Source organism: Molothrus ater, chromosome 5, assembly GCF_012460135.2.
Source record: "Molothrus ater isolate BHLD 08-10-18 breed brown headed cowbird chromosome 5, BPBGC_Mater_1.1, whole genome shotgun sequence".
In the NCBI taxonomy this organism is placed as follows: Eukaryota; Metazoa; Chordata; class Aves; order Passeriformes; family Icteridae; genus Molothrus; species Molothrus ater.
The window spans coordinates 48,699,496-48,727,154 of record NC_050482.2 but is presented as its reverse complement, the minus strand read 5'-3'; the positions used below and the strand labels follow the sequence as shown (position 1 = coordinate 48,727,154).

Genomic DNA, 27,659 nt, shown 5'->3' with positions numbered 1-27,659 from the left:
GCCGGCCCGCCGGAATTCGAACGGCGGCCGCGCTCCGCCTTGCGCCGACGTCGAGCGGCGGGGAGGGGCGGGGCCTGCAGGGCGGGGCGGGGCCTGCAGGGCGGGGCGGGCGCGGTTACCGGCGGGCGGCAGGGGGCGCTGCGGGGCTGGCGGCGATCGCCTCACGCCTCACGGGCTGTCCTGGCTGGGCAGGGACGCGCGGGGATCGTCTCGTCCCGCTCCTGGCCCTGCACTGGGGTCACACCACGGGCCCCAGGAGCCCCAGCGGTCACAGCATGTGCCTGACAGCGTCGTTCCAATGCTTCTTGAACTCTGTCAGGCTGGATGCTGTGACCACTTCCCTGGGAGCCTGTTGCTGTGCACGACCACCACTTTTTCTATATCCAACCTAAATCTCCCCTGACACTGCTTCAGGCCATTGTCCTGGGTCTTGGCATTGGTTGCCAGAGACCCAGTGCCTGCCCATGCACTTTCCCTCATGAGGAGGTTGTGGACTGCAGTGATGCAGGGGTACAGCGTGGGGCCCCTTTGAGCACCACAGGGTCTGACAGACCACCATAAAACCCTGAGAAGCAGCACTGTTCCTGTGGCATCCAGATATCCCAGGGATCAGCTGGGCCTGAGGCACCCACAGGCAATACTGGAGGGATGCTGAGGGGAGGACACTGGCCTTGCCTTGGCGGTGCAGGGGGATCATGAACAGCCTTTAGCTTCTGAGAAGCAGAGCCCTTATTTCCAGGGCTGTGCTGCTCCCTGGCCCTTGGCATGAGCTGTTGCCCCTTTGTTCACTCAAGACTGAAAAAAAAAAAAAAAACAAACCACAGCAGAGGCTTCCATAAAATTCCACTGCCTCCTTACATTGCAATTTATAATGTGAACTAATACATGGAATCATAGAATCGTTAGATTGAGAAGACTCTAAGATCATCAAGTCCAACAATTAAGCCAACCCTGTCATGTTCCAAACAGCCATGTACCCATGTGACACAGCTTTTCAAACACTTCAGGGATGGTAACTCCAACACACACTTGGGCATCTTGTTCCACTTCCTGACACCAACAGTGCAGTAATGTTTCCTAAAATCCAGTGGAAACCACCCCTGGAGCAACTTCTCCTACTGCTTGTTACCTGGGAACAGAGACCAACCCTCACCTGGCTACAGCCTCCCTTCAGGGAGCTGTAGAGGGCAATAAGGCCTCCCCTGAGCCTCGTTTTTTCCAGGCTGAACAACCCCAGCTCCCTCAGCTGCTCCTCATAACACTTGTGCTCTGGACACTTCATCAGCTCCTTCTCTGCCCTTCTCTGGACATGCTCCAGCACCCCAATGTCTTTCTTGTAGTGAGGGCCCCAAAACTGAATACAGGATTTGAACTGTGGCCTCAGCAGTACCAAGTATGAGGGAAAAATGTTAACATAGTTAATACACTTCCATACCATAAAGACTGCTTGATAACATAGCTAGGGAAGGGAATTTCCCTAACGCTGTGTGGCAGTAGCAACTGGCTTTACACACTGAATTATTCTGTGTGAGGTTTTGCAGCAGCTCCAGCAGGCTTGACCTCCATCCTGCCTCTTCCTGAGTGCCTTCCCCCTCACCCCCCAGTCTGGTCAGCCTCTCCCCAGCCCAGTGCTCCCCTGTCTGTGATACAGGCAGGAAGGGGCCTGGGCAGAAGCACTGCAGTAACAGAGATAGGCTCAGTTTTTCTCATTCTGAGGTCAGAGCAGTACATCACACTGCAACAGAGGATGACATGCAGTTGTAAAACCTCAGAGGTCCAGTGTACCTCAGTGGCCTGTGGTCCACCTTGCTGCATCTCCTGATCTCTGCCTCAACCCTGAGTTTGGCTCCACCTTGGTGTGGAAGGAGGTCCAGAACCCATCCTGCTGCCTGCTGGTGCTGGCTCTCCCTGCCCTCTCAACCAGGGTACCTCCAAATGGCAGGAGATGTACCAGGGGAGAAAGAAGGTTGCAGGAGAATGAAGACACATCTGCCACTCTGCAACAGTCTGGAGAGGGGAGGCAAAGGGGAGAGAGACAGGGTTAATGAAAGCTGACGTCACATGGCCACTGTGGTGTTTTTGATCTTGACAAAGGCAGACGGTTTCCCTCATTGCCAGCATGAGACAAATTACAGGTGAAGCAGAAGAGATTACAAGATATTTCTGGCTGTTTTTGAGTTTGGTGGGGGGAAGGGAGGACAAATTCAGGGCAGACGTGTCCTAAAGATGGGAGACAAGCAGATGAAAGGCTGGGGGGATGTAGGGAGCAAATCGAACAATGTTCCTTTTGGGCTGCTGCAGGTGTGGAAATATGGTAAAAGCTCTGGCACCCACCTAAAAGGTGTTTGTCATCTTTCTGCCCCCTGTTACCTATTCTCTGGCCCCAGTGAAGGACCTGGGTGGCTCTAGGGTCTGGTCAGGGACATACTTGCTGTGCCCTGCTGCTGCAGGTTTCCATCTTTTCACCGTGCTGGTGTCTGTTGATATTCAGCAGATCCAGATGAGCTACCACTCATCCCACAGTTAGAAAATTATTTTTCATGATAAAGACATTTCATGGTAAGGAAGTGGAGACTGGTCTGGCACTGTGCCTGCAGCTCTTGCCTAGGTCTGTAGGTTGGCAAGGAGAGGAGGGGAGAGGGATGAGATGTGGCTGGTGTTGGAAGCCAGGGTGTATTTTTCATATCCCTGAGTAACTGTGTCAGGTTGTTTCACCTCTTGCTGCCCCCTTTCCAGTTGCAAAGTGCGAGTAATGAGTTGATCTCTGCTTCTGAGTGGTGCAGGAGAGCACAGATGAGTGTCAGTACACTGGCCCAGAGTGTAAGCAGAAGGGACAAGAGCAGAGCATGATATGGAAGGAGAGAGCTCCTGAATTTACTCTGTGGGCCATTGAACATTGCTCTGGTAGCACAAACCATTCCACAAATGGGTAGAAGTGTATTGCAGTCAACATGAAGATGTTCTGACGCTGCCCAAAAACCACAATTGACATAATCAAGTCTTGGCCTGGCCATCATGAGTGCTCCCTTGGAATGGGGCAGCTGCTCGTGCAGCAGGACTGCACCAGCCAGTACAAAAAATGTTTAAAAGCACACCTCATCCTCATGCATCCATGGCCAATTTGCTGTATGATTCATCCAGTGGCTGCATCTCAACATATTTTCTCTCTGATTTCTCTCTTGGTTCTCTCTGAGCAGCCAGAGGAGCAAAGGAGACGGGCTTTGGAGACGGTCTAGAGAGGAGCACTGACCCCAGCATGGTCCCAGCTGTCTCAGTGACAGCTCCCAGCTCCTGACAGCCCATTCAGGAGGAGCTCCATGAGATGTCACCCTCTCATGCATTACTGGCTCCAGGCTGACTTCTCACTGTCCCTCCTGGGAAGCCTGCAAAATAGAGCTCGTGTGTATTTGATTGCACTTGTTTTCTCACTATTAGACAAAAATTATATCATTTGCAGCAAGTGCAGATTATTAGAGAAATTAATGACATTTTCACATATGTTGCTGGCAACTTCTGCTTCCTTTGGCAAAGGCTCTTCACAGCTATATTTAGACCCAAAGTAAGTCAGCTTTTTTCATTCTGCTGTTTAATTTAACTCACTATACACATTTCCTTCATTTTTGATCAGCTCAGCAAAGCTTCTCTAATGTTTTTTTTTGGTTTTTTTTTTAAGTTGCAGTAGCACCAGAAGATGGGTTAGTCTGCTTTCCCACCAGACTATCCCCAACTGATGCCCCGCCATGCATCCTGTGTGCCTTCTGCATCCTGTAGCAGCTCCCTCATCTCCTGCAGCTGAGCAGGGAAGCATTTCTGTGACCCTTGCTGAAGTTTTGTCCTCTACTGCAGGCCTTGGGGAAGGCAAGTTTGATAAACTCCATCTTCTCCCATGCTTCTACCTACATTGGGAGAGTAATATTCGGAGATGGGTGTTGCTTTAAAGACATCGACCTGGGTCTGGTCATCTCAGAAGATGCTGATAAAAGGCACTAAAGAACTTTCTTTGTTAAGAAAGACTGAAATAACACTTAACCCGGCCTGGGATTAAGCTGAGCTCAGAACATTGTTTGTGCTGTGATTTATGGACGTGCTACAAGCAGGAAGTATGTGCCTGAGGTTGCCTGACCATCTCCTTTTTTTCCAGCCAAGGCTTATGTCTATGGTTTTGAGATGGGTTTCATGATTTCTGCTCTGGCTGGGTGGCCCTCTCACATCAAACCTGACCCCACGTTTGCCTTCATCATGCAGGTGAATTTGTGGTTACCCAGAGATATGGAGGGAGTCAGAGGCTTGGTGATAGGCAGGTGTCCTGGGATGAATGGCTTTGAGGGGCTCAGTGTGTGCACAGACACTCAGAAGCTTCTTGATAGCCAGGTGAAGGGGGCTGGAAGGCCCCAAGGCAGCAGGCAGAATGATATGCACAAGCTTATGCCAGGAGGACCTGAGTGGCACACAGCAGCCTTATCTGAGGTGGAAGCTGAACTGCAGCTGAAGTGTTTCCACGCAGATTGAGCTGCACTGGCACATCAATGCCTGGAGCTGTCTCGCAGCTTTAGCTCTTGCTGGAAACCAAAGGCTGTGACAGCACCTGAGAGCCCAGTCACAGGCAGCAAGCAGCTGCATCAGAGGCACGGGGTCTTCAAGCGTGTCCCAGCTCCAGCAGCACAAAGCCCCGTGGGTTTTTCTTGCTGTGTCCAAGGGTGCTTCAGACTCATCTGAGGGGATTCCTGCTTGAAGCAAGAGAGGCTGCCACATCATGACCTTGCCCACTGCTGTGGTGGCGGCTGCAGAATGACGTGATCACCATTCCTTGTCACGTCCTCCCAGTGTTTGCGTGGCAGGGAAGTGAGGCAGAGGAAAAAATGATCTCGTGAGTCAAAACTATTGCTGTTCTGGGGTTTTGGACGCATGAGTAGCATGCTGGCATTAAGCCTGAGCTTAAATCTGGGAACAAGTTGAAGACTGGCAGATACACACTGGCTCTGATGTGCCCCTGAGGTGACCTAGAACGGAGACTCGGGACAGTTGGCCAGGGACAATGGGAGGAGCTTACACATTGTGGCATGAATTTACCTGGCCTGGCAGGCTCTACTAAGTGCCTGCAGCTTCATCACTGACCAGTCACCTGGATAAATGGTCTCCTACCTTGTGCCAGCAACCACTGATCTCCCTCTCATTTTCTTTGCACACCTGGAAAGCGGTTTTCCTTTTGCCCTCTCAAATGGACTGTCTTTGCCTGCCCTAAAGGTTTGCTCTGAGGATGCAATAAACAATATCCTTCCAAAGTTATTTTTAAAAATCTTTTTCTCCAAACCACAGTTTTCTCTCCCAGTATGGTCAAAGCTGTGGGGCTTGTGTTTTCCACCCCCTGCAGTGGGATTATTGAAGCAGTAACTGTGCTGATGGTCAAGGTGTCATGTCCGAACTTCACTGAGGTTAAAATTAAGACAAAATTTCAGGCTCCACTCTGGCAATCATCTGGAGTGCCCACTTTACTGGGGCAAACCAAGAGGCAGTTAGCTAAACCTAATGGATCTGATCCTCCATGCAGATATCCTGCTAGGTACAGAGGGCTTGCAAGGCCTATACTCAATGCTTCTAAGCTGTTATGAAGTTACAACAAGAAGAAGTGAGGCTCAGGAGGACCTAAAGAGGATGAAGAGGAAATCACAGAGCGAACCAGTCAGTTCCCATAGCTCCATCAAAGCCTTGTCTCTGCACTGGTGGATGAAACCCTGGCACAGACCAGGTGACAGAACCTTATCATGCATTACCCTTGGAGCTGGCAGGCGTGCATGGGCTCTGTCACCATCCATAACTTGCCTTGGAGAGAGGATGAACTCCTTTGTACCTGAAACACAACCTACTGGGAATTGAGACCTCAAATCTCACAGCTCCTGGAGTGTAGCAGACACAAATTCAGGCCTCATACATTTCAGTGGATACTATTAATCCTGAAAACCTTTACAATAACCCACTGTGGCACATCTGCAGGGCTGTAAGTGTCAAAACCTAAGTGGGTGGAGTTGGACAGCACAGGCAGGAGAGCAGGCAGTTCTTCGTGCTGGAGCCAGTTTTTTGATTGATTTTGCTAAAACTCTTTTGTGTTAAACAATTTCTGGGTCATGGTGAAAATTTCCCTTTGTAAAAAAAAACAAAACAACAACAACAACAAAAAAACCCAAACAAAACCAAACCAAACAACAAAACAACCTCAATATGAAAAAAAAAAACATTTGCATGTTCCTATTTTTGTGCTGCTGAAAAGGTGAAAATGTTTCAACAAAACATCTCTTCTCAGCAGCAGCAATGACAGAACTAGATATGGATTCAGGAAAAAGGTATTTAACTGAAAGCAAGAATAGTACTTCAGACAGCATTGTTTTCCTGTTTCCTGATGGAAGATTCTTTTGGTCAAAGTATTGATTGGTTTAATTTTACATAAAAGCCCTGAAGGGAGTACCAAACCCCCTTTGTCTCTAACCCCCCTCTCTCTCTCTCTGTCCTCCATCCACTGATGAAAAACCACCAGCCCCCATTCCTTGGGCTGCGCACGCTGGTAAATCTGTGGAGCCTGAGCATTCTGTCCATCTCCATCAGCTCGAGCTCACACACGTGTGCCCCAGCATTCCTCCTCCTCCGGGGCTGCAGCCGGGCTGCGGATGATGCGGGAGGATGGAGAGCATCCCGCGGGCAGCTCCCTCGTGGCTCTGACCCGGGTACCATGTGCGGGGGAGCTGGGGATGCTCGTTGCCATAGCGACCTCTGCTAAAATGCTCCCCCCTCCCCGCGCCGGGATGCAGCCCTTTGCAGTAGTTCTTGCGTGTGTGGGGGAAGGCCGGCGGTGGGGTGCCCCGGGGAGGCTCGAGCGGGGCTGACACTGCCGGGGAGGCGGTGGGGGAAACCCCCGGGAGTCCCGCTGGGCAATGAGGCCACGCTGCTGGCTGCCCGTCCTTCCCCCGCCCGCCGCGGCTGCTCCAGCCATCCCTCCCTCCCTGCCTGCCTCCCGCCCATCCGCGCCTGTCGCCTCCCGCTGTCGCCCAGCTCTCCCGGCGCGGGGTCCCTTCTCCCTGGCACTGCCTGGCCGGGAAAGGAACCTGACTCATCCCGGCTGGCACCCGGCAGATGCCGGAGGGAGCAGTCTCATCCCGCCGCCCTGCACCCCTGGAAGAAGGTAGGTGACAGGTGTCAGGGCATGTAGCGGTGCGTGCTGGGGATGCGGTGCATGGCAGCGAGGTCATGTCTGGGTCCCCAGCGATCGGCAGCTGTGCCCCGGGCTGCCGCCTGCCCCGGGGTGCCAGGTCTGGGGGAATCTCCTGCGGTCGAGGTGAGCCCACGGCTTGTAATGCTGCAAAATGAGTTGTGCTCCCAGCCATGCACACGAGAGGGTTCTGTACCCAGATTCTTCTGTGAGCTGTTCCCAGCCTCCCCCAAGCAGTTTGTGCCCTGCCACTAACAACGTGGCCCTGTCACGAGTGTACCCACAGCACCTCGGGGGCAGTGGGAGGCGGCATAGGGGATCCACGGGTGACATTGAAGACAAGAAGCTGGAGTGAGGTGTAGCACAGGTTTAAAAGGGGTCAGACAGCTTATCTATATAGGACATGGTTTTGGATGGAGGACCAAGGACTCTTGTGTGTCTTTGGGGGGACATGGATGTCCCACTGCAAAATGAGGTACTGAAGATCAACTGGTCTGGCAAGGTTAAGGCACATTTAATATCTGCAGAACTGCTCCAGAAAGCTGACATCTTTAAATGAAACTCCATATTTTCAGTATTTGCAGCCAAAATCTGCTCACCTGCCTGACAAAAGTCAGTTGCTTCTGCAGACCAGCCCTGCAGAGGCTGGAGGAGGGCTTTGACGTTTCATCCAGCACTCAGCTTGGTCATGATGAGGACCCTTCATTGAGGGGGTGGGGATGGTGAGCAGCATGAGGACACAGCAGGACAGAGCTGCATAGCAAGTAGACTGAAGAATAGGTTGCTGGCGAGGAGCTAGGAAATGCTGGCTCTACTAGTGATGGAGGAAGGATGAATTGGGAAGTGTGTAGGGCTGCTTTTTATTGCAGTGCTTTTTTGGATAGCAGCTTCACTCACACATTTGGAAAGTGGATGATCAGGGAAGCAAATGAGGTTATTGGCTTTCCTCCCATCAGCCCAGGAGGTCCAAGCTGAACTCACCTTCACAGTGTCCCTAATCCTGCCCATTGCTGTTGTCAGCCAGGGACAGATAGCAGCTGCTGAGACACCTGAAAAAGGGGTGTGCAGCAGCAGCCTGAGATCCCCAGAATGTCTGCAGATGCAGCTGGAGGGTGCAGGGGGTGCAAAGGAGCTACTTTGACAGACTGTATAAGAAAGCTGTGCTGAGGGGTTTCTGGCCCAGAGTCCAGTCCCAACTCCCGTGGGGAGGGGTTTGTGGAAGGGGTTTGTGCCTAATTCCTTACATGGTCCCCTAAGGTGTTTTAAGGGAAGCCCCACAGCTCCTCACAACACCTCTGTGACGTTGTTGGAAGTTATGGTGGGAGCTTTCCTCAGCAGTTGTTCACCTGAGGAAGGCACAGGCAGCCATGAAGAGGCAGCAGCAGTGCCCAGATCAGATCCACGCCAATAAGTGGGAGGAAATCAGGCATTTTCTGCAGTTTCTTCTTATGGAAATAAGAACTGCAGCTTGTTTCAGATTTTACCCTTTGACAAAAAAGTTACTGTTACAGGCCCTCCTGGGACAAGAGGTGTCCAGAAGATAAACACTGCTGGGCACATTGGAAAAAACTGATGGCTGTGGTATTAAAAAAAAAAAAAGAAAAAGAAAAAAGTCCAGCCCCTGGTGTGAAAAAGGCACCAACCTTATGGGCCAGGAGCAGGGAAGAGGATGGAAATGCTCAGAGTTCTCCCCAGCTTCCTTTTAACCTGCCCTGTGCAAGGAATTTGGGGATAGTTTGTTATTGCAGAGGGATGACTTGGGCCATGGTCAGACATGACAGCTTTCATCTGTCTGGAAAAGCAGGAGTTTGATGTGGATGCACTTCAGTGTGTCCCCACTGAAGTCAATGGGCATTTAATCATTCCCGCCAAGGGGTGAGAGTTACAGAAAGCCCCCTTTCAGGACTGCATTTTTGTGCCTGAGCCTGGCACCACTGTGCTCTCCCAAGCCTGAGGGTGCCAGGTTTAATCCACCAAAGCCTTTAACAAGCAGCACATTTGCAGTGAAAACCCAGAAGATCTAGTGCCTGTTGAACTTGTAGCTGTGCTTTTTGTGTGGGATGTTTTTTGATCCCCTTTTCTGTCCTTGCATGATCCACACCTTGCCTGTCATTTTGGTGCAGAGCAAGCAGCAGAGCTGAACAAGCTGAGTACCTTTGCAGGTTGCAATGTGGGTTGCTGTCTCCCTCCCAAAGGATGGGGATAAGGGATGGGATCAAATGTGATGCCATTACATATTTAAATGGCCCTAAGTTAGGGTGCATGCCCTAAGCATGGCATCAGCAGGGCTGTAATGGTAGGGAGAGAATGTGCCAGGGCACCAGCAGGTTATGGGGCTGAGACCCCGTTTGTTCACCCCTCCATGGAACATACTAACAGAACAAACCACAACAAGCCCTGACCTCTGGACAAGGAGATGTTTGCTCCTTCCTGCTCTCCCATGTTTAGCACTGGCTCAGCAGCAATCACACAGTGTGGTGTTGTTTTGTGTTCCCCAGGGCAAGGCTGCTCCGGACTCACCTCGGACCCGGCTGGCCAGGGGTTCTTGGCAAGGCAGATCGGCTGCTCCTGGTGAGTGCCCCCTCTGCATAGTGGCTGATGTGGTGGAGGGATCTCAGGTCTGCTCACAGACTGGTGCTGAACCAAGGATCCTGAGCCCTGGCAAAGCAGGACCTGAAATAGAGGTGCAGTAAGAGAGGGCTCAATCCTGAGACAGACCAGCTCAGACTGGGAATTCAAAAGGGTAATGGAGTGTCAGGGGAAGCAGATTTTCCCTCAAGCAGGAGGTGAGAAGCAGCTGTATTTACTCACTGCCTACCTTTAATCACTGGCAGCAGGGCTGGGGGCAAGAAAGCTCAACCCTCTCTGTGGGGAGGGAGTAGGATTGACACTCCCAGCAATGACCCCAAAAGCATTGACCTCTCCCAGTGGATGAGGTGTCTTCATGTGCAACCAAGCATGAGCCAGGTGCAGCAGGGCTGTGAGGAGGGACTGGGCACTGCTGATGAGGCAGATGTCTTATGATCAGTCTTGGTGGAGGAGGTGGATTTGGGTGGTGAAGGTGTGTTTTGGGTGCTCCCACTGCATGAGCTTTCTCTCCTTTTCTCTGGCAGCCATGCCCCACTTCTTGGATTGGTTTGTGCCCGTGTATCTGATGATCTCCATTCTCATCCTGGTGGGCTTTGGAGCTTGCATTTACTACTTTGAACCAGGACTCCAGGAAGCCCATAAGTGGCGAACACAGAGGCCAATCATGGAGCGAGACCTTCGGAAGACGCTGATGATTCGGGACAACCTGGCCTTTGGGGTGCCTGAGGTCTGACAAGCTGCCCATTGCAGCTGGAGGAATCTCTCCTGGGTGGGCAGCAGACCACAAGCCTCACTAGGGATGGCAGTCCTGCCCTGGTAAAAGTGGGGCTGGTCTTCACTTTGCTCTCTGCTGATGTGGGTCTTGTACTCATCACTCAGCATTCCGCCCCATTGCTTCTTAGTCAAGATTTGTTTGGCTGGGCTTCCCATGTGCTCACAGCTCTTCAGCCAGCCAAGGACTTTGCTCCTTCCTGTGGCCAAGACTGACTAACCACTCAAATGAAATATCCCTTGTTAATCACTTGAGTTTGAGCTGCCTGGCACCTTGACAGGATCTTCAGTAGGAAAGGTACCAGGTTTTGCAAAGGGATACAGAACCTTGTACTCCTATTCCCTAGGTTAAATCTAACACAGTCTGTCTAAGTCCAAGGGGTATTTTGGGGAAAATAAATGGGGTTTCAATACAAATTGTTGCTTCAGCTGAGCTCTTCCCAGCACCCACTCTTGATGCTAGGAGGTGAGCTTGCTGAAGCTCTCTGCAGAGGGACTAAGGGCTCAGTGAGCCTCAGAGACTGAACGTCTTTATCCTTGCTAAATGCACACCCCTTCTGTGTCTGTTTGGGAGATGGAGAGCATCCATCCCTACATCCATTCCAGATGCACCACTCTGAAATTAAAGGTCTTTATTAAAGAGGTTGATTCAAGTCCTGTGTCAAGCTAGAACATTCTGCAGCTCTCCATGCAGGGGTGCTGCCAGACTTACCACATCAGCCACTCCTGATCTGCCTGACCTCCTGTTCCTCTGTCATGGAGGGAGATGGGATAGTCTGTGAAGCTACTTGCACTTGTTCACTGCACTGCAGAGCCCTTGGACAGGCACTCCTTCTTAACTGTTTCCCAATGAGAGCTGTGAAGCATCCCTCAGCCCTTTCCCCCCTGCATGTCTCTGAGAAGGAACATTGAGCCTGCCAGCTAAATGGGTCCATTGTACCACCTTTGCTTTCTGGACGCAAGCCATATAATGTGGGTCTGGCACAAAACCCCATGTTTATAGGCTTCCTGCACTGTCATGGGGATGACCAGCCACCAAAGTGCTGTATGAAGCTGTGACACTGGGCTGAGAGGGATGTCCCCATCCTCTCTCTCCCTGACAGCCCAGCGCAATGCCCAGTGTGTACAGGAAGGCTTGAGAGAGCAAGGAGCCTGTTGCAGGAGGTTGTGTCTCCTCTCCTCCCACCCCAACATCCACCCTTTGCAAGCATGTAGGTGCAATGGTGCTACCTGTGAATGCTCTGGACACCGAGGGATCCTGTGTGCCCCTCTCCTGCATTTCCCAGGTATGTTAGCTGGTGCCACCATCCTATGTGCATGTCTGTCCATCCTGTGCCATCACCTGGGCCAACCAAGATATTGGCAACCACATCTCCAGCGTTCTTCCATTGTTATGGCTCTGTGCTCTAGTCCCCAATGGCTCCTTTCAGCAGCAGAGTTCCTCAGGCCAGCTGTGAAAATCTGCCACAGCTCCTGGCTTGTGTCACTCAGCCTCACCTGTGAATCTGGGAGCAGGAAGTTTTCTCCTCCATTCCCAAAGAAAGAAGGAGAGTTCACTGGGCTGCTGTGAGTGGTTTATGCAGGGAAATGCAGTGAGTGGGATTACCCCTGTGCCCAAAGTTTTGCCTGCCCTGGCAAGGAAAAGCTCAAAGCACAGGTGCAGCCTGAAAGTTGGTAATTCTCTGGGGATCCAAGTTAATTTTTATCTCTAAGGAATGGATCAGGACATCCTGCAAATATCCTGGGTCTTCCTGGGACATTTCATCTGCCAGACTGCAATTGCATTGCCATTCTTTTCCACACCAAAACTAGGCACACTGGCAGGAGCTTTCTGGCTCTGTTTCAGACAGAGGACAAGTCAGAGTCCTTTCATTCAGCCAAGTGACATAGAGACTGTGATGCAAGTACCCTAACTGGGGAGTCTCCCTCAGCAGGGAAATGCAGTGAATAGGATTACTGCTGTGCCCAAAGTTATACTTGCCCTGGCAAGCAAAGACTCAAAAGAGCAGGTGTAGTCCGAAACAGATACATTTCTGTGACTTGGGGCTGTAAATGGAAATGACAAGGGGCTGGGTTGCATGGCATGATGTGCCACCCTCAGCTGCCTGGCTCACATTCCCTGCCCTCTGGCACATCACAGCCATATCTCCAAACACCAGCTTGGAAACCTGCTTCCTCTCCTCAACTCCCTGATGGGTGGGATTACTATGTAAATAAACACAACTGAGCTGTGTGGTAGCATAAAAACCTCTCCACTGGAGGTGAGGGGCTTAGAGCAGTCAGGAAGAAGTTGAACTGGAGGAAGGGGAGCCTGCACTCACAGGGGTCCCCTCTCCCCTGCTCTGTGTTCTCCTCTGCCTGCTGCTGTACCTGTGTGGAGCTCCTCTGCCCATGACTCAATGTAGAAACTGAGCAAAAGAAGACAGAAACTGGGTGAGGGCTGGATTAGAGAAAACTAATTGTTCATCTCCTCTGGCTTACTTTGTGTGCTGTTTAGCCCTGACACAATCAGCATTAAGCCAGGTATTTTCCATGGCTATGAAGGACTATTCTGTCAGCAGTGTCAAAGGCTTCCGCAGTGGAAGTGTGTGACAAACTGCTTGGTTGATGCTTTGTTTTCCTCTTGTTCCCCCTGGGAGCTGCCTCCCTCCAGCTCTGGGCAGGCAGCAAGGAGCAGTCTGCAGTGAGGTTTCCTTTACAACAGGGTAGGTCTCCATCCACCTGGCTCCTGTGCCAGCTACACTGCCGGGCTGTCCTGGAATAATTAAAGCAAATGCTGCCTGAAAACTGAGATTGTTTCTCCTCTGTGGGATCTGTGCAGCCAGAAAGACCTCAGGGAGAAGGAAATAGTCACAGATACTGAATTAAACTGCATAAAGAATCAGAGAAGATACTTATTGCTGGAAATACTACACAGTATCAGGTTAGTTTTTTTTCATGTTTTCTGTCTCTTTGCCCTTAAAGAAGCAGAGAACTCACACTGTCCTGAGCTCTGCCTTCCACCAGCATTCCCAATGACTTGATGTGGGTCATTGGATGGTGATTCCTCTTCCGCTTCCCTCAGCCCTGGTCACCTAAGGTCATGCAATCATTGTCCCTGCCACACTGTAGGTGCTGTGGGTGCCTGTCTCTCCTTCTCTTTGCTCCCATTTGCCCATGAAACCATTCATATTCTCATCCCATCCCACCAAAACACCTTTCTCCTTTCCTCCTTGTTTATTGTGTTGCCCTTCAAAACCCCTTACAGTGAGGAAGGTGTAAAGTGGCAAGCTGAATCCCTCTTGACCCTGAAAATGCCACAAAGCTGGCAAAATTAAGAAACAAACATAATAATGATGATAATGAAGAAGCAAAAGAAAATCAGAATAAGGGAATGAAGCAACAACTTGGACAAACATCCAAAAAGTGACCACTGAACTTGTGCAGTGGGATATAAATTGTTGCACTGGAATATGCCATTTGAGGGGGAGAAACTAAGAGAGGAAGGGAAAACATTTCAAAAATTCAAATATTTTAAATTTTTTTTTAATCACACCCAGTGTCCTTGGAAGCAGGCAGCACAGGCCTGACCTGACCTCTGCATCACTCCTCCACCTCCTGCCATGGGAGCCGGCCAGGGGGTCGTGTTGTGGAGCTGCCCATGCTGTGGAGCTGCTGGTGGCGGAGGTCAGGAAGGTGCTGGTCATTCTCAGGAGTGGCCATGGCACCCAGCGTGGGAGCGAGCCATGCCGGCCACAAGAGCCCCATTGTCCCGCTGGAGGCGGGCTGGCCGGACAGGGCTGGAGGTGGGCGCTCGAGCATGTGGGTGACAGCAGCCCCAGGGAGCTCTGCAGCCCGAGACACCACAGCCCTGACAGCAGGGACGGCCTGGGCCCAGCCCGGCCGGCACCCCCTGCCCTCGCACCTCCGCTTCCAGCCCGCAGCCAACCATGGAGGAGGAGATCGCCCTCCCTCGCAGCTGCCTGTCGGCCCCCGGCAGCCCCAGCGGCCCCAGCCGCATCCCGGGCCCCTCACGGCGGCGGGACGGCCCCTTGGCCGTGGCTGCCCCCACGAAGCGGAGCTGCCTCTCGGTCACGCTGCGCCGGGCGGCCGGGCCCGGGGGGCTGCCCTGGGAGCGGCTGCGGGGCCCGGCCCCCGTCACCCCGATCCCCCCGCGGCCCCGGGCCGTGGCGGCCGAGGGGCCCCAGCGACACCGCAGCTCTGACGGGACCGAGGCCACCCCGGTGGCGAAGATGGGGCTGTCCTACGCCCCACTACGCTCCGGTGGGTCTCTGCTGACGGGAGAGGCAGAGGGAGGGAGGGAGGCACCAAGGGGTCCCTTGGCGATGACAAGAGCCCAGCATGGGGCAGGACCCTTCAGGAGAGGTAGGGTGATGAGAGGGAGGACGGGGGCTTCCTCCCCTTGGAGGGATTTCCTCTTGACCCACAGCGGAATCAGGGGTGGGCAGCAGCTGGTGCGGGGACAGCCCGTGTGCTTGTGAGCCTGGCACCCAGCAGGGAGATGGGCAACTTGTGGTCGCCGTGCCAGGACATTTTCTGGGTGCCGGAATGCCTGCCTGCCTGCCTGCCTGCCTGTCTGTCTGTCGGAAGCCAGTCTGTCCACTGCTCAGCCTAGCTCGGGGTAACTGCTGACAATTACTTCTAAATGTTCCTGTAATCTGCAGTGGGTGCAGTTTTCTTTTTGTCCCATAGCACTGCAAAAACAGGAACCCCAAACCCCTGCCGAGTCTGCCAGGCATCCCACAGCCTGGTCCCCACCCAGGGGCGTTGTCTTGTGGTGGAGGAACACGTGGTGCTCCTGTCATCCCACTGACTGGAGGATCACAGCATTCCCAGGTGTTGGTGCCCCAGCACAGCATGACAGGGACACAGTGCCTGTCGGGGCCAGGGTTCACAGATGTAGGAGAAGGACATGCAAAGCAGGGAAAGGGCATCCCCCTCCAAAGATACAAGCAGCCAGAGGCAGCCACACGGCTCTCCAGGCACAGGTATGTCCACGGGGCACATGGAGGTGCCGGCCAGAGCACAGGGGGATGTGACCTGTGTACCCCAACATGGTCCAAGTGGGAGGACCTGTCCCTGCTCTCCACACGCAGGCACACACAGCTTTGTACACACACACACGCACGCAGAGGGGACAGCGCTGGCTCTGCCTCTGCGCCTTGGGCTGACAGCCAGCAATCACGGTGGTGGAGGAGAAAAGATTTCTCCCACCTTCACAGCAAAGCTGAAGGGCAAATCGCTTTTGATGAACCAAAACATTCTCAATTTCCTCCCTCTGGGAAAGCAGGAGATTTTGCAATCCCCTGATCCTACGAAATACCTAGGGGCAAAGAGCGCCCTTTCTCAGCCCTGCCGGAGCTAAGCTGTGAAGGGTTAAATATGCCCCTCCCTAAACAAGCAGAGATGCTGAAAAGGCTGGGGAATTGGGAGGGAAAAGGGCAAGAAAAGGCCTGGGGGGTGTGGGTGTGCAGTGAGGGCCCCTCCAGGACATGGGGGCCCCATCGGCAGCGGCCCCTCCAAGCCCGAGGCCATGCCCCCCCCCGCAAGTCAGGGAGGCTGCCGGGGGCCTGGGATGGAGCCGGGGGCCTGGGATGGAGCCGGGGGAGGGTGCGCGGGGGGAGATTTTGCGGAGATGTTTAATATTCAGGTCACATGACGATGGCAGCAGGAGCAGCACCAGCATCCCCGCTCTGCTGAAATAGCCGCTGGAGAAGGAAGGGAAAGAGAGAGGGGGGAGAAGAGGACACAGGGAAGAAAGACAAAGGTAAAAGCAAGTGGAGCTTTGTAGCCCACCGTGCTGCTTCATCAGCGTCAGGCTAGAAAAGTGGGGGGAGACCCACCCCCTTGGGAGAGGATTCGGAGACAAAGGAAGCTTCATGTTCAAAGGTAGGATGCTCCGGGCTTGGCAGGGCTGGGCAACGCCAGAGGGACAGCGCTGGGGCTTTTTGCGCAGGCATCCTCGGCCGTGCCCCCACGCTGCCCAGCTCTGGGCATGGGGGAGGGATAACCCCGGAGGGCAGTGGGGGAAATCGGTCTCGGCTTTGTCTTTCCTGTTTGTTCTCCTTGTGTGAAGAAGGAGCAGGGCTGATCGTGGTGCTGATGGGGAGTAGCTAGTGCCAGGCACTGCTTTGAAAGGAAGGGATAATCCAGCTGGGGAGTGCCCACAAACTCGGCACCTGGCTTATCCCTTGCCAGTGACAGGCAGTGGGGATGTCCTGTGCCTCTCCCTGAGCATCTGCACAGGAGCCAGCAGGCATGCAGGCAGGGGCACAGGCAGCTGTGGTGGTGTGGCTGCCATGGTCCAGGGGTGCTCAGCATCCTCTCGCCTTGTGATACAGCTGTGCCACCCAGGGGGTGAACTGGGACATGGGACAAGGATTGTATGGCTGGAGAGCAGCACCAAAGGCATGGCTGGGGCTGTGGTGGCTGGGCTGGGATGTGCCCAGCTCCTTCACCTCCAGCTTCTGCATCTCCAGAGAGGCTTTGGCACACGCTGCCCTAGATTTCACTGCAGCTGGGCTCTTGCCCAAGCCCTTTGCAGAGTGCTGAGGGGAAGAAAGGTTGCTGTCAGGAAGGCTGCAGCAGCCCAGAGGATTGGGGTGATCTTCAAGCCAGGCAAAAAGATCTGGTAAGAAGAATGGTTCTGTTCTGTACTCTGAGGTCACGCAGTACATCTGGCAGGGCTCAGCCATTGCACTGCACAGCTGAAAGAAATGCCCTGGGGTCATCATAGGAACTGAGGAGGGAAAGGTTTTTTCCAGTGGAGAGATGCTCAGTCCAGCACCTCTGTGGATCTGAAGCAAAGCAAGGAGCACGTCCTGATGGCCATGAGCTCCAGGGAGGCTGTACTGCTGAAGCAGCTGCTTGCTTTCTTTCCTAGGAACCTGGCATCACCCTTTGAGGGCCTGCTTCTGCCAGCCACCTTCAGGTTTTGAACCCATTCCTCCTCCCTGTTCCATGTCTACATGGAACAGGGAGGAGGTCCAGGACCGTGTGGGTGGAAGGGGCTGGGGTGAGATGTGAGTGAGGATCACTGCCTCCAGCTGCAGAGGGACAATCTTGTGCTGCACCAGAGGAGAGCTGCAGCGAGGCCATCCATGTGTTACATGGGGGTTAAATAGCTTTTCCTTGCTGGGAGCTGGTTTGTGGTGAGCACTGTTTGCAGCTCTCCCTCCCTCTTGCCAGACAAAGGATGGGAAGGCAGGGGGAGGGGATGCGACTGTATCTGGGTTATCAGGACATAGTAGATGTTGGTCCCCACTACCTGAGCCCCCAAGGGACCTGCAGGGCCACCTCTGTCCCCACACAGGTCCTGTGAACGTCAGAGCATGAAGGGTGGTACATCAGTAGTGGTGTCTGCTGCTGGCCACAGATGCCAGCCTTCCAGGAGGAGGTTCTGGGGTGGATCAGTGGCTGTCATAAGCAGGAGCTAGCTGGGACCATGGGGACCTCTCTGGGCACTCATTCTGGTTCTGCCTGTCCCTGCCTCAAAAGCTGTGCCGTCCCTTGATCCAGTCACATGGAGCATCTCCTGTGAGCCAGATATTATTCCCTAGTAGCCCAGCCCAGGGCCACCTCATACTGAATCTGGGCAGCAGGGGGGTATCACCAGCTACAGCCCTCTTAAATGAGCTTCTCTTAGCACACAGAACAAAGCAGCAGGGAAAAGGGGGGCCTTGTAAACAGCATATGTAAGTGGTTAACCTTGGCTAGCCCTCTATTCATTATCAGCTGTAGTGCCCTCTCACTCAGTCATTACAGGGAACAGCTGCAAGGGCTACGGGATGTGCCCAGGACACAGAATGCCACCCCTTGATCAGCCACTCAGTGTGCTCAGGGGGCTAGAACCATTAGCTTTAGTGCACATAAAACAGAGCCACTCCCAGGAGAGCAGGCAGGCATGTTTCATGTCTCAGGGACAGCTCTGGTCCTGGTTTTGCACACCCCAGCAGGCCGTTCCTCAGCTGGCTCCTTGAATTCATCTGTGGGAGGCAAAAGGTAAAAAGTCATGTGCAGAAAGATGAAACCTGGGCAAATTTCTGCAAAATGGGGGCTTCCCTTCCTGAGGCTTTATGGGAAGGAACCCCACACAGAGAAGAAGGCAAGTGACCTAGAGGAGAAAAGCAAGTGACTTTCTCCTGGTCTCAGGGTTTTCTATAGCTGCCCAAGAATGTGAATCTGAAATATCTGCCCTAGTCACTGCAAGCTCCTGGCTCCAGCACTGAAGCTTGCAAAGGAATGGTCTTGTACTATGATGTCCACAGCAGTTAGCAATATCTCCTTGCTCTGGGCAAGGCTTTCCTTGGTGAGATTGAGGGATGAATTATGAACCTCTTAGTGAGCCTTGAGGCTGACAGCAAATTCCCTCCTTCCTCCTCCCTGTGTAAGAACAAGGGTTGAAGGAATAAAGGAGAGGGCGACAGATTCCCTGAACACAAGCTACCACCCAGGCAGTGAAAGGGTCACAGTCCACATGGCCCATGTTCTGCACCCATCCCATGCAGCTGCTCAGCTGGGCTTTCTTCCCATCTTGACCTGTTCCCTTCTACCTTTGGAGTTTATTTGCCCCCATTTCTCCAGTAGCCAAGTGCCTCACTGGGGCCACAGCCCCCTGTCCCTAATTCCCTCATTGTTCTGTTTCTCTCTCTTCTCCCACTCTGAGGGCTAGGTAGGAGCCCAGCAGGGCTGTGTGTATGTGGGGTGTATGTGGAGAACGGTGCAACAGCAAAAGGGACACAGCACAGCCACACAACCATGATACAGGATATAGGTGATGCGGGCAGCCTGGCAGAGAACGAGTGAAGGGTAGGGTGCAGGAGAACTGGCTGGCCTGGTCCCCTGTGCTGTACCAGAGAGATGGGCTTTCCTGGCTCACATCAGCTTTGATAAATCTGAAAAAAGACAACGGGAGCCTCAAGGGATGCTTCGTCAGCAGGAAAGGCACATACTAGTTGTGATGGGTGTGAGAGAGGATTGCAGCTGAGAAGCACTTGGTGTGGCAGGCTGCCTCCTCCAGCAGCTGCCTGGCAGCGTGAGGTGCTCCAAATTGCCAGTCTGACTCAAGCCAATGGTCCATCTTGTGCTCTGGTTGCCCCAGGGTGCTGCTCGCTGCTTCAGGAGAGGCTGATGATAGTCCAGGGTGCCTTCACTCGGTGGGGGAAAGCAGGAGGGGGGCCATCCTGCCACTGACCTCTCCTGTGTGGGCAAGGTGGAACAGAGGTGGCACAAGAGCCTTCAGATGTTACCCACAGTGCTGTACATGAGTGGCTGTGCTACCATCGTCTCACACGGGGGAAAACTCCTTCTCCCAGTATAATATAAAAGACTTCCCAAGTCGTGAAAAGGAGCTGGGTGGAGGCACCCTTCTCCCTGTCAAGGGTGACCCTTCCACAATGTCTTTCCTTAGCACGTGACAGGGGGATATTGCAGCTTACAAAAAATGTAAAGTCTTCACTGTGTAGAGCAGCCCTTGTGTCAGCACCGGAGCTTTTATGTGGGAATGCCAGGCAGGGTCCCCATTCAGCCATGGAGCCTGCTCCAGCCTAACCCTGTCCTTGAACAAAATCTCTCTGACCTCTTCTCAGTCTGTCTCTGCCTGGCTTGACTAAGCTGTGACAGGAACCCCAGATTGGTGCCATCAATTTCACCAGTCCAGCGACTTCTGAGTCATTTTCCTTGTGAAGAGAGGCATGTGTCACCACCAAATGGCAGTCGCCTGCCTAGCTGCTCATGTTCTTCTCTGCTGCCAGTGGATTCTGATAAGTGGAGAAAAAAACCTCTGCCAAAATGATGGAAAGGGATAATTTAGTGTGAGATACTTGAACTGAAGCGGCATCCAAAACAAATGAAGTACTTACCAAGCAAAAATGCATTCTGTCTCTATCCTGGAAAAATAACCCTCTAATGAGACAAAGCATGGGGGAGTCAAGTAATTAGAGTGGGAGAACTCTAGTTTGCAGCTGGCTTGTATATGAAAGGTATTTGATTCCTATCCCCTTCATCTTCCTTTCCAGATTCATCCCTCACGCCTGCCTTCCCCACCAATTAGAGCTTTTCTTCCATGCCCTGTCCTCTCCCAACCTCCGCTTCCTCCCAGTGGGTGGGAGCTACTCATTAATGAGACAGAGATAAATGGGTGAGGCCTGCCCCTAGCAATGTGTGCCATCACCCAAGAAAAGGTCAGGGAGGCTGGAAAGGCCTCAGGGTTTTCTTTTTACCCTATTGTTTTACATGGAAGAAGTGAGGAAGCAGAGATGAGGAGGGACAGATGCAGATAATTAATTTTCTGATCATGATGATTAGTTTCTTGAGTATGACAAAAACCATTGGTCTATGGGTGGGAGGCAAGCACAGAGATTATGGCCATGCTTTCACTTCCACCACTGTCTTCCTCTGAGGAACTCAGCCTGTGCAGGAACACAGCCAGTAATGCAGCCACCTCTGGCAAGGGCCAAGCATGCAAGTCCTCGTGGTACATCCCAAACTCTGTTTCAATGCTAGGACTTGACACATAATTTTTTAAGTCTGTTCCATCACAAATTTATGGTGAACTTGGAGGGGCAAAATGCTGATGATCCTATTGAGAAGTGGGAGATGAAAATAAGGAGATGCACCTGGAACTTTGGGCACCCAATTATCAGCCCAGCCATCCTTGCTGCCCCTGCTCCTGCTGTTTAGAGGGAGCCATCAATTCGCTGCATTCCCAATGAAACCCCCTTCACCTCCTCATCTGGAGTGGGACACAGAAGAGTGTGCTGGAAACTCAAGTAGATGTTGCTCCGTGATGAGCCTTACCACTAAAATCTTGACATTCAGTTATCCTCAATAGCTCTTGAAAAGGCTGCCCAATGCTGCCCTCAGCCACTGTGACAGGTCAGCAAGGAGGCTGTTGTTACACCTCAATGATGATTTTTCAATCTTTGTCCCCGTGCAGGACCAGTGGACAGCAAAAACGAAGCAGCCATGTCTGAGCTGGTCCCAGAGCCACGACAAAAACCAGTCGTACCAATGAAGCCCATGGGCATCAACACCAGCTTGCTGGGCTACATCGGTATCGACACCATCATTGAGCAGATGCGCAAGAAAACCATGAAGACAGGTTTTGACTTCAACATCATGGTTGTAGGTAGGCAGAGACCAGCTGAGGAACTGGGAACCATGGCCAGGGACTGAGGCCAGGTGGGAGAGCAAGCCCTGCTGGGAGGGCACGAGGGAGCAGGCAGAAGTTGTTCTGAGGGAAAACAGAGCCTGCACAAGGCAAGGAGACACCTCCAGCCCCTTCCCCTCCCAGCCTGGCTCTGTTCCTTGGGCCTGCTGTCATCACCAGGCTGTGGCAAATGCAATCTCTGCAATCTCTTCCTCTCTGCAATCTTCAGGTCAGAGTGGACTGGGAAAGTCAACACTGGTAAACACCCTCTTCAAATCCCAGGTGAGCCGCAAATCTTCAGGCTGGAACCGGGAGGAGAAAATCCCCAAGACAGTGGAGATCAAAGCCATTGGGCATGGTAAGAGCCAGGCTGCTGGGGTGGAAGCAGTACTGATGTCTCGGCATAGCCTTGCAGAAGATCCCAGCAGTCTGTGCAAAGAGTTCTTTGGTATTAGGCAGCCCTTTCTCCATAGGAAGCTATAAAGGACAGTTTAGACGGCCTCAGAGACAGACAAGGCTCTTCTTAAACTGATAGGCCCCTGTTGCCACAGCCAAAAGTGAGGGGTAGACAAATAGAGACTTCACTAAGACATTAGTCTGCAGTTGTGGATTAAGCCTTGCTGTAAGTCATGTTCACCTGCAGTTACATTTGATAAGCTACACAAGTTGCATTGTTGGTTCTCATCCCAAGCCTGGTAATGCACATCTTCTCACAAAGCATCAGAACAACTCCTGTGGTGGTGCAGGGTAATGAGCATCATCTCAGATTCAGGATGATGCATTAGAGGGGAGAAGTTGTGTTAGGGTAGGTACTCCCTTTGGGCCACTGACTGAGCACAAATCCATTTTCCTGTGACAGAGTGGTGTAAGGTGGCTTTTGTGTCGATATTACCAAAATTTGGGGTCAGACATGGAAATGAGGGTCACAATTGTTGAGGCATGACACAAGCTGGTCTGATTATGCTTGCTGGGCAGGGATGAGGGCAGAGCTCTCTTGTTCCCTTGTGGGACACAAAGACATGTTTCATGACAGAGCATGTCCCCAGGGAGGAGTATGATTGTTTGCAATTTTCCCCCAGTCATTGAAGAAGGTGGTGTCAAAATGAAGCTGACAGTGATTGACACACCAGGATTTGGAGACCAGATCAACAATGAGAACTGGTGAGTTTTACAAGGTCAAGGCCTTGTGTCTCAGAAAGGGCTGAAGTTAAGATGGTATATGAGTGACTGTCATCTGCTTGGCCCTTGAAAGCATCTGGGATCCTATTGCACTTGGGGACTGATAATGGGGCTGTGGGACTGTGAAACCATGGGTCTGTGTGTGTGACTGGGGGTATGCACATATTACATGGTGAGTGCTTATTTCTGTGGCCAGTTACAGAAACTCTTAATCATCTGTGCTGATGGCGAGATGCTTCAGGTGGATTTTTTTTAATGCCTGAGACTGTTTTGCTCCTGTCAGAGCTGGGAACACTGTGGGCAGGAACACGAGGAGATTTGTACCAGTCTATTCATCTCTCTTTCCCACTCTAACAGCTGGGAGCCTATTGAGAAATACATCAACGAGCAATATGAAAAGTTTTTGAAAGAGGAGGTGAATATTGCAAGGAAGAAACGAATTCCAGACACACGCGTGCACTGCTGCCTCTACTTCATCTCTCCTACAGGGCACTCGTATGTACACTGTCCCTTGTCCTTCCTCCAGCCCTTGGTGCCAGCCCTCTGTGCCAGATATACACCCTACACTGCTGCACCTCAGACATGGATCCAGCAGGACTGGGCACTGTTTAGCCTAACTTTGGGAGCTGTGGGGCTTGAAAGGGTCTAAGATTACAAGAGCGGGAGAAATGCCACTGTGGTTTTTGGGAGAGGGCAGAATGGATGGGAAGAAGGAGATGAGAACATGGTGGCAGCAAGCAGGGTATGTACAAGGGAGGGTTCACTTGTGCCCTGGCTCTTGGACAGTCATTAGGATGAAAAGCTGGGAGGGTAAAAAGTGACCCCTTCCATCTTGTTCCCTCTTGGGCTGCAGCTTGCGGCCTTTGGACCTGGAGTTCATGAAACATCTCAGCAAGGTAGTGAACATCATCCCAGTTATTGCTAAGGCTGACACCATGACCTTGGAGGAGAAGACCGAATTCAAACAAAGAGTGAGTATCTCCTCTTCTGGATGGGATCCTTCCCAGCCCTGGCTTGGAGGTGGGAGAAATGGGTGGTATCCTTCTTCCTGGGATTGCAGTGCAGTCCCCAGGGTGTGCACAGAGTCCAGTGCTGGGTTGCTGGGTTAAGTCCTAAAGATGCTGCTGTTTATATTTCTGAGGGCATCTGTTAGAGAAGGAAGAAATGTGTGTATCCTTGTGATGTCTTGTGATATGTTCTGTCATGGGAACTGGAGAGCCAGGCAAGTAACTGAGGTTGGGAAACAGACTCATCATTGCTGCCTTGTGTTCTCACTTTATTGTGCACTTCCTTGGGACAATCCCTCCAACTTCTGCCCACTGGAAGGATGTCCCAAGATGTACTTGCCAACTGCCTTCCCTTCAGGTTTGTGCTGCTTTGTGCTCCAAAATGTCTTTCTGATTAGGTGCGCAAGGAACTAGAAGTAAATGGGATTGAGTTTTATCCCCAGAAAGAATTTGATGAGGACTTGGAGGATAAAACAGAGAACGACAAAATCAGGGTAGGAAACATTTTATTGTGGGAGGGGAAGGGTGGATGAGGAGGGCACCACATTTTGTTCTGCACTTCAGCATTATTGCCCTCACATATAAGAAATAAACTGCTTTTTAATCTCCATTCCTGTGGTAATTGCAGTCTCTTTCCAGGGATATCTGTAAAACAGAGTAAAGCAGCAGTGAACAGCTGCACAACCCTATGGATCACAGAGTCTCCTGCACTCTGTGCTCTGGAAACAGATAGTTTCTCCCTGTGCTTAGAGATATCTGGGTCCCCAATAGCTTCACCTACTGTCCTACTTCCCTGGAAAGCTGCATACTTACTCCATTTCTGGCTTTCCTCGGTATATTTCAGCCATTAAACTTGATGAATGTTCATGTGGCTTATGGGGAAGGATTATTTGAGTCCCGTCTTTCTATTGTAAAGAACTACAAATCTGTCAAGAAATACTCACCTTGAACTATCCATATGAGCAGCTCTGGGCTGACAGATCCTCCTTCTCTGGTCATTCCCCTCCTCAGAAATGCTGGAGATAGGTGCAGAAAAGCTCTGCCCCAGCTCCGGAGCCCTTGGCACTGCTCCAAGCTACCCACACAGCTTGCTGGGGTGCAAGAACACCTGGAAAGCAAGAGTCCAGAATTCTAGGGATAGCACTGAGGGGTGAAAAGGACAGCCAGTGAAGTTTTGCTCTGGAGAATCTCTTCCCTTGGAGAAGGCCTTGTGTTTGTTGAGTTGAGAGGTGGAAAGGTGGATGGGGAACCATGGTGGTGCTTGTCTCTGGAATGGGTTCAATGGATCTTTCCATGTGTCTCTCCCCAGCAGGAAAGCATGCCCTTTGCAGTAGTGGGCAGTGACAAGGAGTACCAAGTGAATGGCAAAAGAGTCCTGGGCAGGAAAACACCTTGGGGAATCATTGAAGGTAAAAAACCTCTTGCTTATGGGAGCTGAAAGTATTGTCTGCATATCACAGTAATAGACAAGGGTCCAGATAGCATGTCCTGTGGCTACCTTCCCATCCCATTTGTGACAAACTGCTTGAAACCAGCCAAAAGGAGAATTCTAAAATACCTGTGCCAGGAGGGAACTGCCATGGTCTACATGGTGCCACTGTCACCACCTGGCAGAAGCTGGAGCCACTCTGAACACCATGGTGTGTGAAGCTAAGCTCCTGAGGTTGCCTTGCTTTTCAAATGAAAATTCATGTGTGACTGCTCAGTATCTCTTAGTGTGTCTCCCCAGTGCTCCACAGCGTGGCGTTCAGACAAGTGTCTGTCCTTTCTGAAGCATGCAAGCTCTACCCACTTGGAACCTGCCCCCATGGCAGTGACTTTCCCATGCTCTATAACCACAAAGGGGCTGTTAAAAAATCAAATGTAACAATTCCTTGCTTTCTTTTCAGTGGAAAACCTCAATCACTGTGAATTTGCCCTACTTCGAGATTTTGTCATCAGGTAAGGTCATGGTCATGCACCAGTTTGCTTTTGATGTGCTGGGAGTCTTCCTGAGATCCAGTCAGAATGAAATAGCCCCTACTAAAAGGGAAATAAAGTAAATTTCAGGCAGTGAAAGCTTATGTGGTATAGGGTTGGATTGAGTTAAAGGGTAGATATTCTAGTGCCTCTCTTAGTGACACTGTGTCAGGTAGGTGCTAGTTTTCATGTATGAGCTGGATGCCTGGAGAAAAGCAGGATACTACCACCCCTCATAAGGTTGCAAAAACTCCCATTAAGGGAGTTTAAAAAATCCCATTAAGGTTGCAAAAACTTTTATTTGCTGCTGACAACAGGTCAGTAATAAAGAGGTCACTACCACATCCTAGATTGTTTCCTTCCAGGTTGAAGGATGTGCTAGAACATATGAGCTGGAAGTGAAAAATCTTCATATTTCAATTGCTTTCATTGTCCTGTCTTATTTCTACTCTGTTTCATGAAGCTGCCTCAGCACAAATTCTGCAGGAGAGCTGTAGATTCAGGGTGACCTCTCTTCCCTATAAAAAGAGAAATACAGTTCAAAACCAAAGCCCTGTGGCTATTTCCACTTGTGGGTATGGTGCTGTTGAGACATTTGGCCAGGTACAATGCTTTGACATCACCCTACTTTCCTCTTTTTGTTTTGTAATACCTTCTGCAGCAGAGGTGCTTTTCCAAAGTCTTTCAGTAAAAACATCCTACCCAAATGATCATCACAAAGCCTGTAACAATCCAAGCCCCCAAGCTGTGTGTGGAGGTCAGGGATGATGCTCACAGCAGTGTTCTGCAGCTTATGATCTGCAGTGAACCTGATACACCTCCTGTTGCTTCCTTGCCTCACCACTGCTTCAGATAAGCCCCAGTCTGCTCTGACACACCAGGAGGGCCAGTGGCTGGGCCAGTTGCACAGGTGAGAGAAGGGCAGAGCACTGGCAAGCACAGCCAGGAACTTCAGCCCGTGTCCTGCATCCTGCCTGTGTGTTCTCAAATGCTGATGCTCTAGCTCTCAGTTGTGTATGATGGCACCCATGCTATCCATGCAGAAAGAGGGGCAACAATAATTAGCTAAACTGACTGACTGAAAAAATCTTCCATCTATTTTGGGAATAAAATTATCATCAGAAGAATAATACTTACTGTGCTGATATTGGCTATCATATCCTCTTTCTCAACCTACTTTGTCCCCTTTAGGACCCACCTTCAGGACCTAAAAGAAGTGACCCACAACATCCACTATGAGACCTACAGGGCCAAACGGCTGAATGACAACGGAGGGCTGCCCCCCATGACTGTGGAGACAGAGGAAAACCACGAAAGTAACCTGTGAAAGAGCCTCCCCCTCCACGGTCACCTGGTGACTCTGGCCAGACAACCCGCCCCTGCTACCCCGGCTCAGCCACGGGCCTGTCTCTGCAGCACGTGGGAGTGAGAGGATGCGAGTGTGAGTGCGTGCGGCGTGCGTGTGCCTCCCTGTGTGCCGGACAGGGACAGGGCATCCCCCCGGCCCTCCCAGAGTGTCCCCATCCTCGGTCTGTTTGTGCACAGTGCACTGTCCCCCAGCTTCCCTGCTCTCCTTTCTGTGTCTCAGCTGTGTATCTTGTCTGGGGGAAATAGTGTTGGGGGGGAAGGATTTCTAGGGGCGTGGATTTTGGAGGGGGGAGGTGTGGGGCATGCTGTAGTCCTGTTTTTATCACTTGGACACAAGGCAAGGAGAGACTCTGGGAGAGATGGTCGAGTCAATGCATGTATGTTTCAAGAGATGTCAGCAGAGATTTCTCTTGGATCTTCCCTGGGTGTAAAGGCAGCT

General features: G+C 51.8%; 2 protein-coding genes across 5 annotated transcripts; both read left to right on the top strand.

The window, feature by feature from the left end:
* The first annotated feature begins 6,834 nt into the window (after nucleotides 1–6,834).
* Nucleotides 6,835–11,198, top strand: SMIM45 (small integral membrane protein 45). Its single transcript, XM_054515000.1, has 3 exons — nucleotides 6,835–7,171; nucleotides 9,697–9,769; nucleotides 10,312–11,198. Exon 3 carries the CDS (start codon nucleotides 10,314–10,316, stop codon nucleotides 10,518–10,520), a length of 207 nt encoding a protein of 68 aa, XP_054370975.1. The 5' UTR covers nucleotides 6,835–7,171; nucleotides 9,697–9,769; nucleotides 10,312–10,313; the 3' UTR covers nucleotides 10,521–11,198.
* A 4,221-nt stretch (nucleotides 11,199–15,419) lies between these two features.
* Nucleotides 15,420–27,503, top strand: SEPTIN3 (septin 3). Of its 4 annotated transcripts, none has more exons than XM_036400855.2 (11): nucleotides 15,470–15,546; nucleotides 16,209–16,325; nucleotides 21,495–21,686; nucleotides 21,937–22,065; nucleotides 22,787–22,868; nucleotides 23,244–23,381; nucleotides 23,740–23,857; nucleotides 24,292–24,387; nucleotides 25,203–25,302; nucleotides 25,783–25,834; nucleotides 27,044–27,503. In XM_036400855.2, the coding sequence occupies exons 3-11, from the start codon at nucleotides 21,524–21,526 to the stop codon at nucleotides 27,177–27,179; spliced, it is 1,014 nt and encodes a 337-aa protein (XP_036256748.1). In that variant the 5' UTR covers nucleotides 15,470–15,546; nucleotides 16,209–16,325; nucleotides 21,495–21,523; the 3' UTR covers nucleotides 27,180–27,503. The 4 variants fall into 4 exon arrangements, with proteins under 4 accessions (XP_036256745.1, XP_036256744.1, XP_036256748.1 ...); XM_036400854.2 differs by having other exon boundaries at nucleotides 16,209–16,447; XM_036400852.2 differs by lacking the exon at nucleotides 16,209–16,325 and having other exon boundaries at nucleotides 15,420–15,546; nucleotides 25,206–25,302.
* Nucleotides 27,504–27,659: the final 156 nt, after the last annotated feature.

Excerpts from the sequence above, each read along its gene's own strand:
- SMIM45 (XM_054515000.1), top strand. The coding sequence starts at position 10,314 with ATGCCCCACTTCTTGGATTGGTTTGTGCCCGTGTATCTGATGATCTCC.
- SEPTIN3 (XM_036400851.2), top strand. The coding sequence starts at position 15,471 with ATGCAAAGCAGGGAAAGGGCATCCCCCTCCAAAGATACAAGCAGCCAG. Across the intron at positions 21,687-21,936 it reads CTTCAACATCATGGTTGTAG|GTCAGAGTGGACTGGGAAAG; the intron begins GTAGGCAGAGAC and ends TGCAATCTTCAG. Across the intron at positions 22,869-23,243 it reads CAGATCAACAATGAGAACTG|CTGGGAGCCTATTGAGAAAT; the intron begins GTGAGTTTTACA and ends CCACTCTAACAG.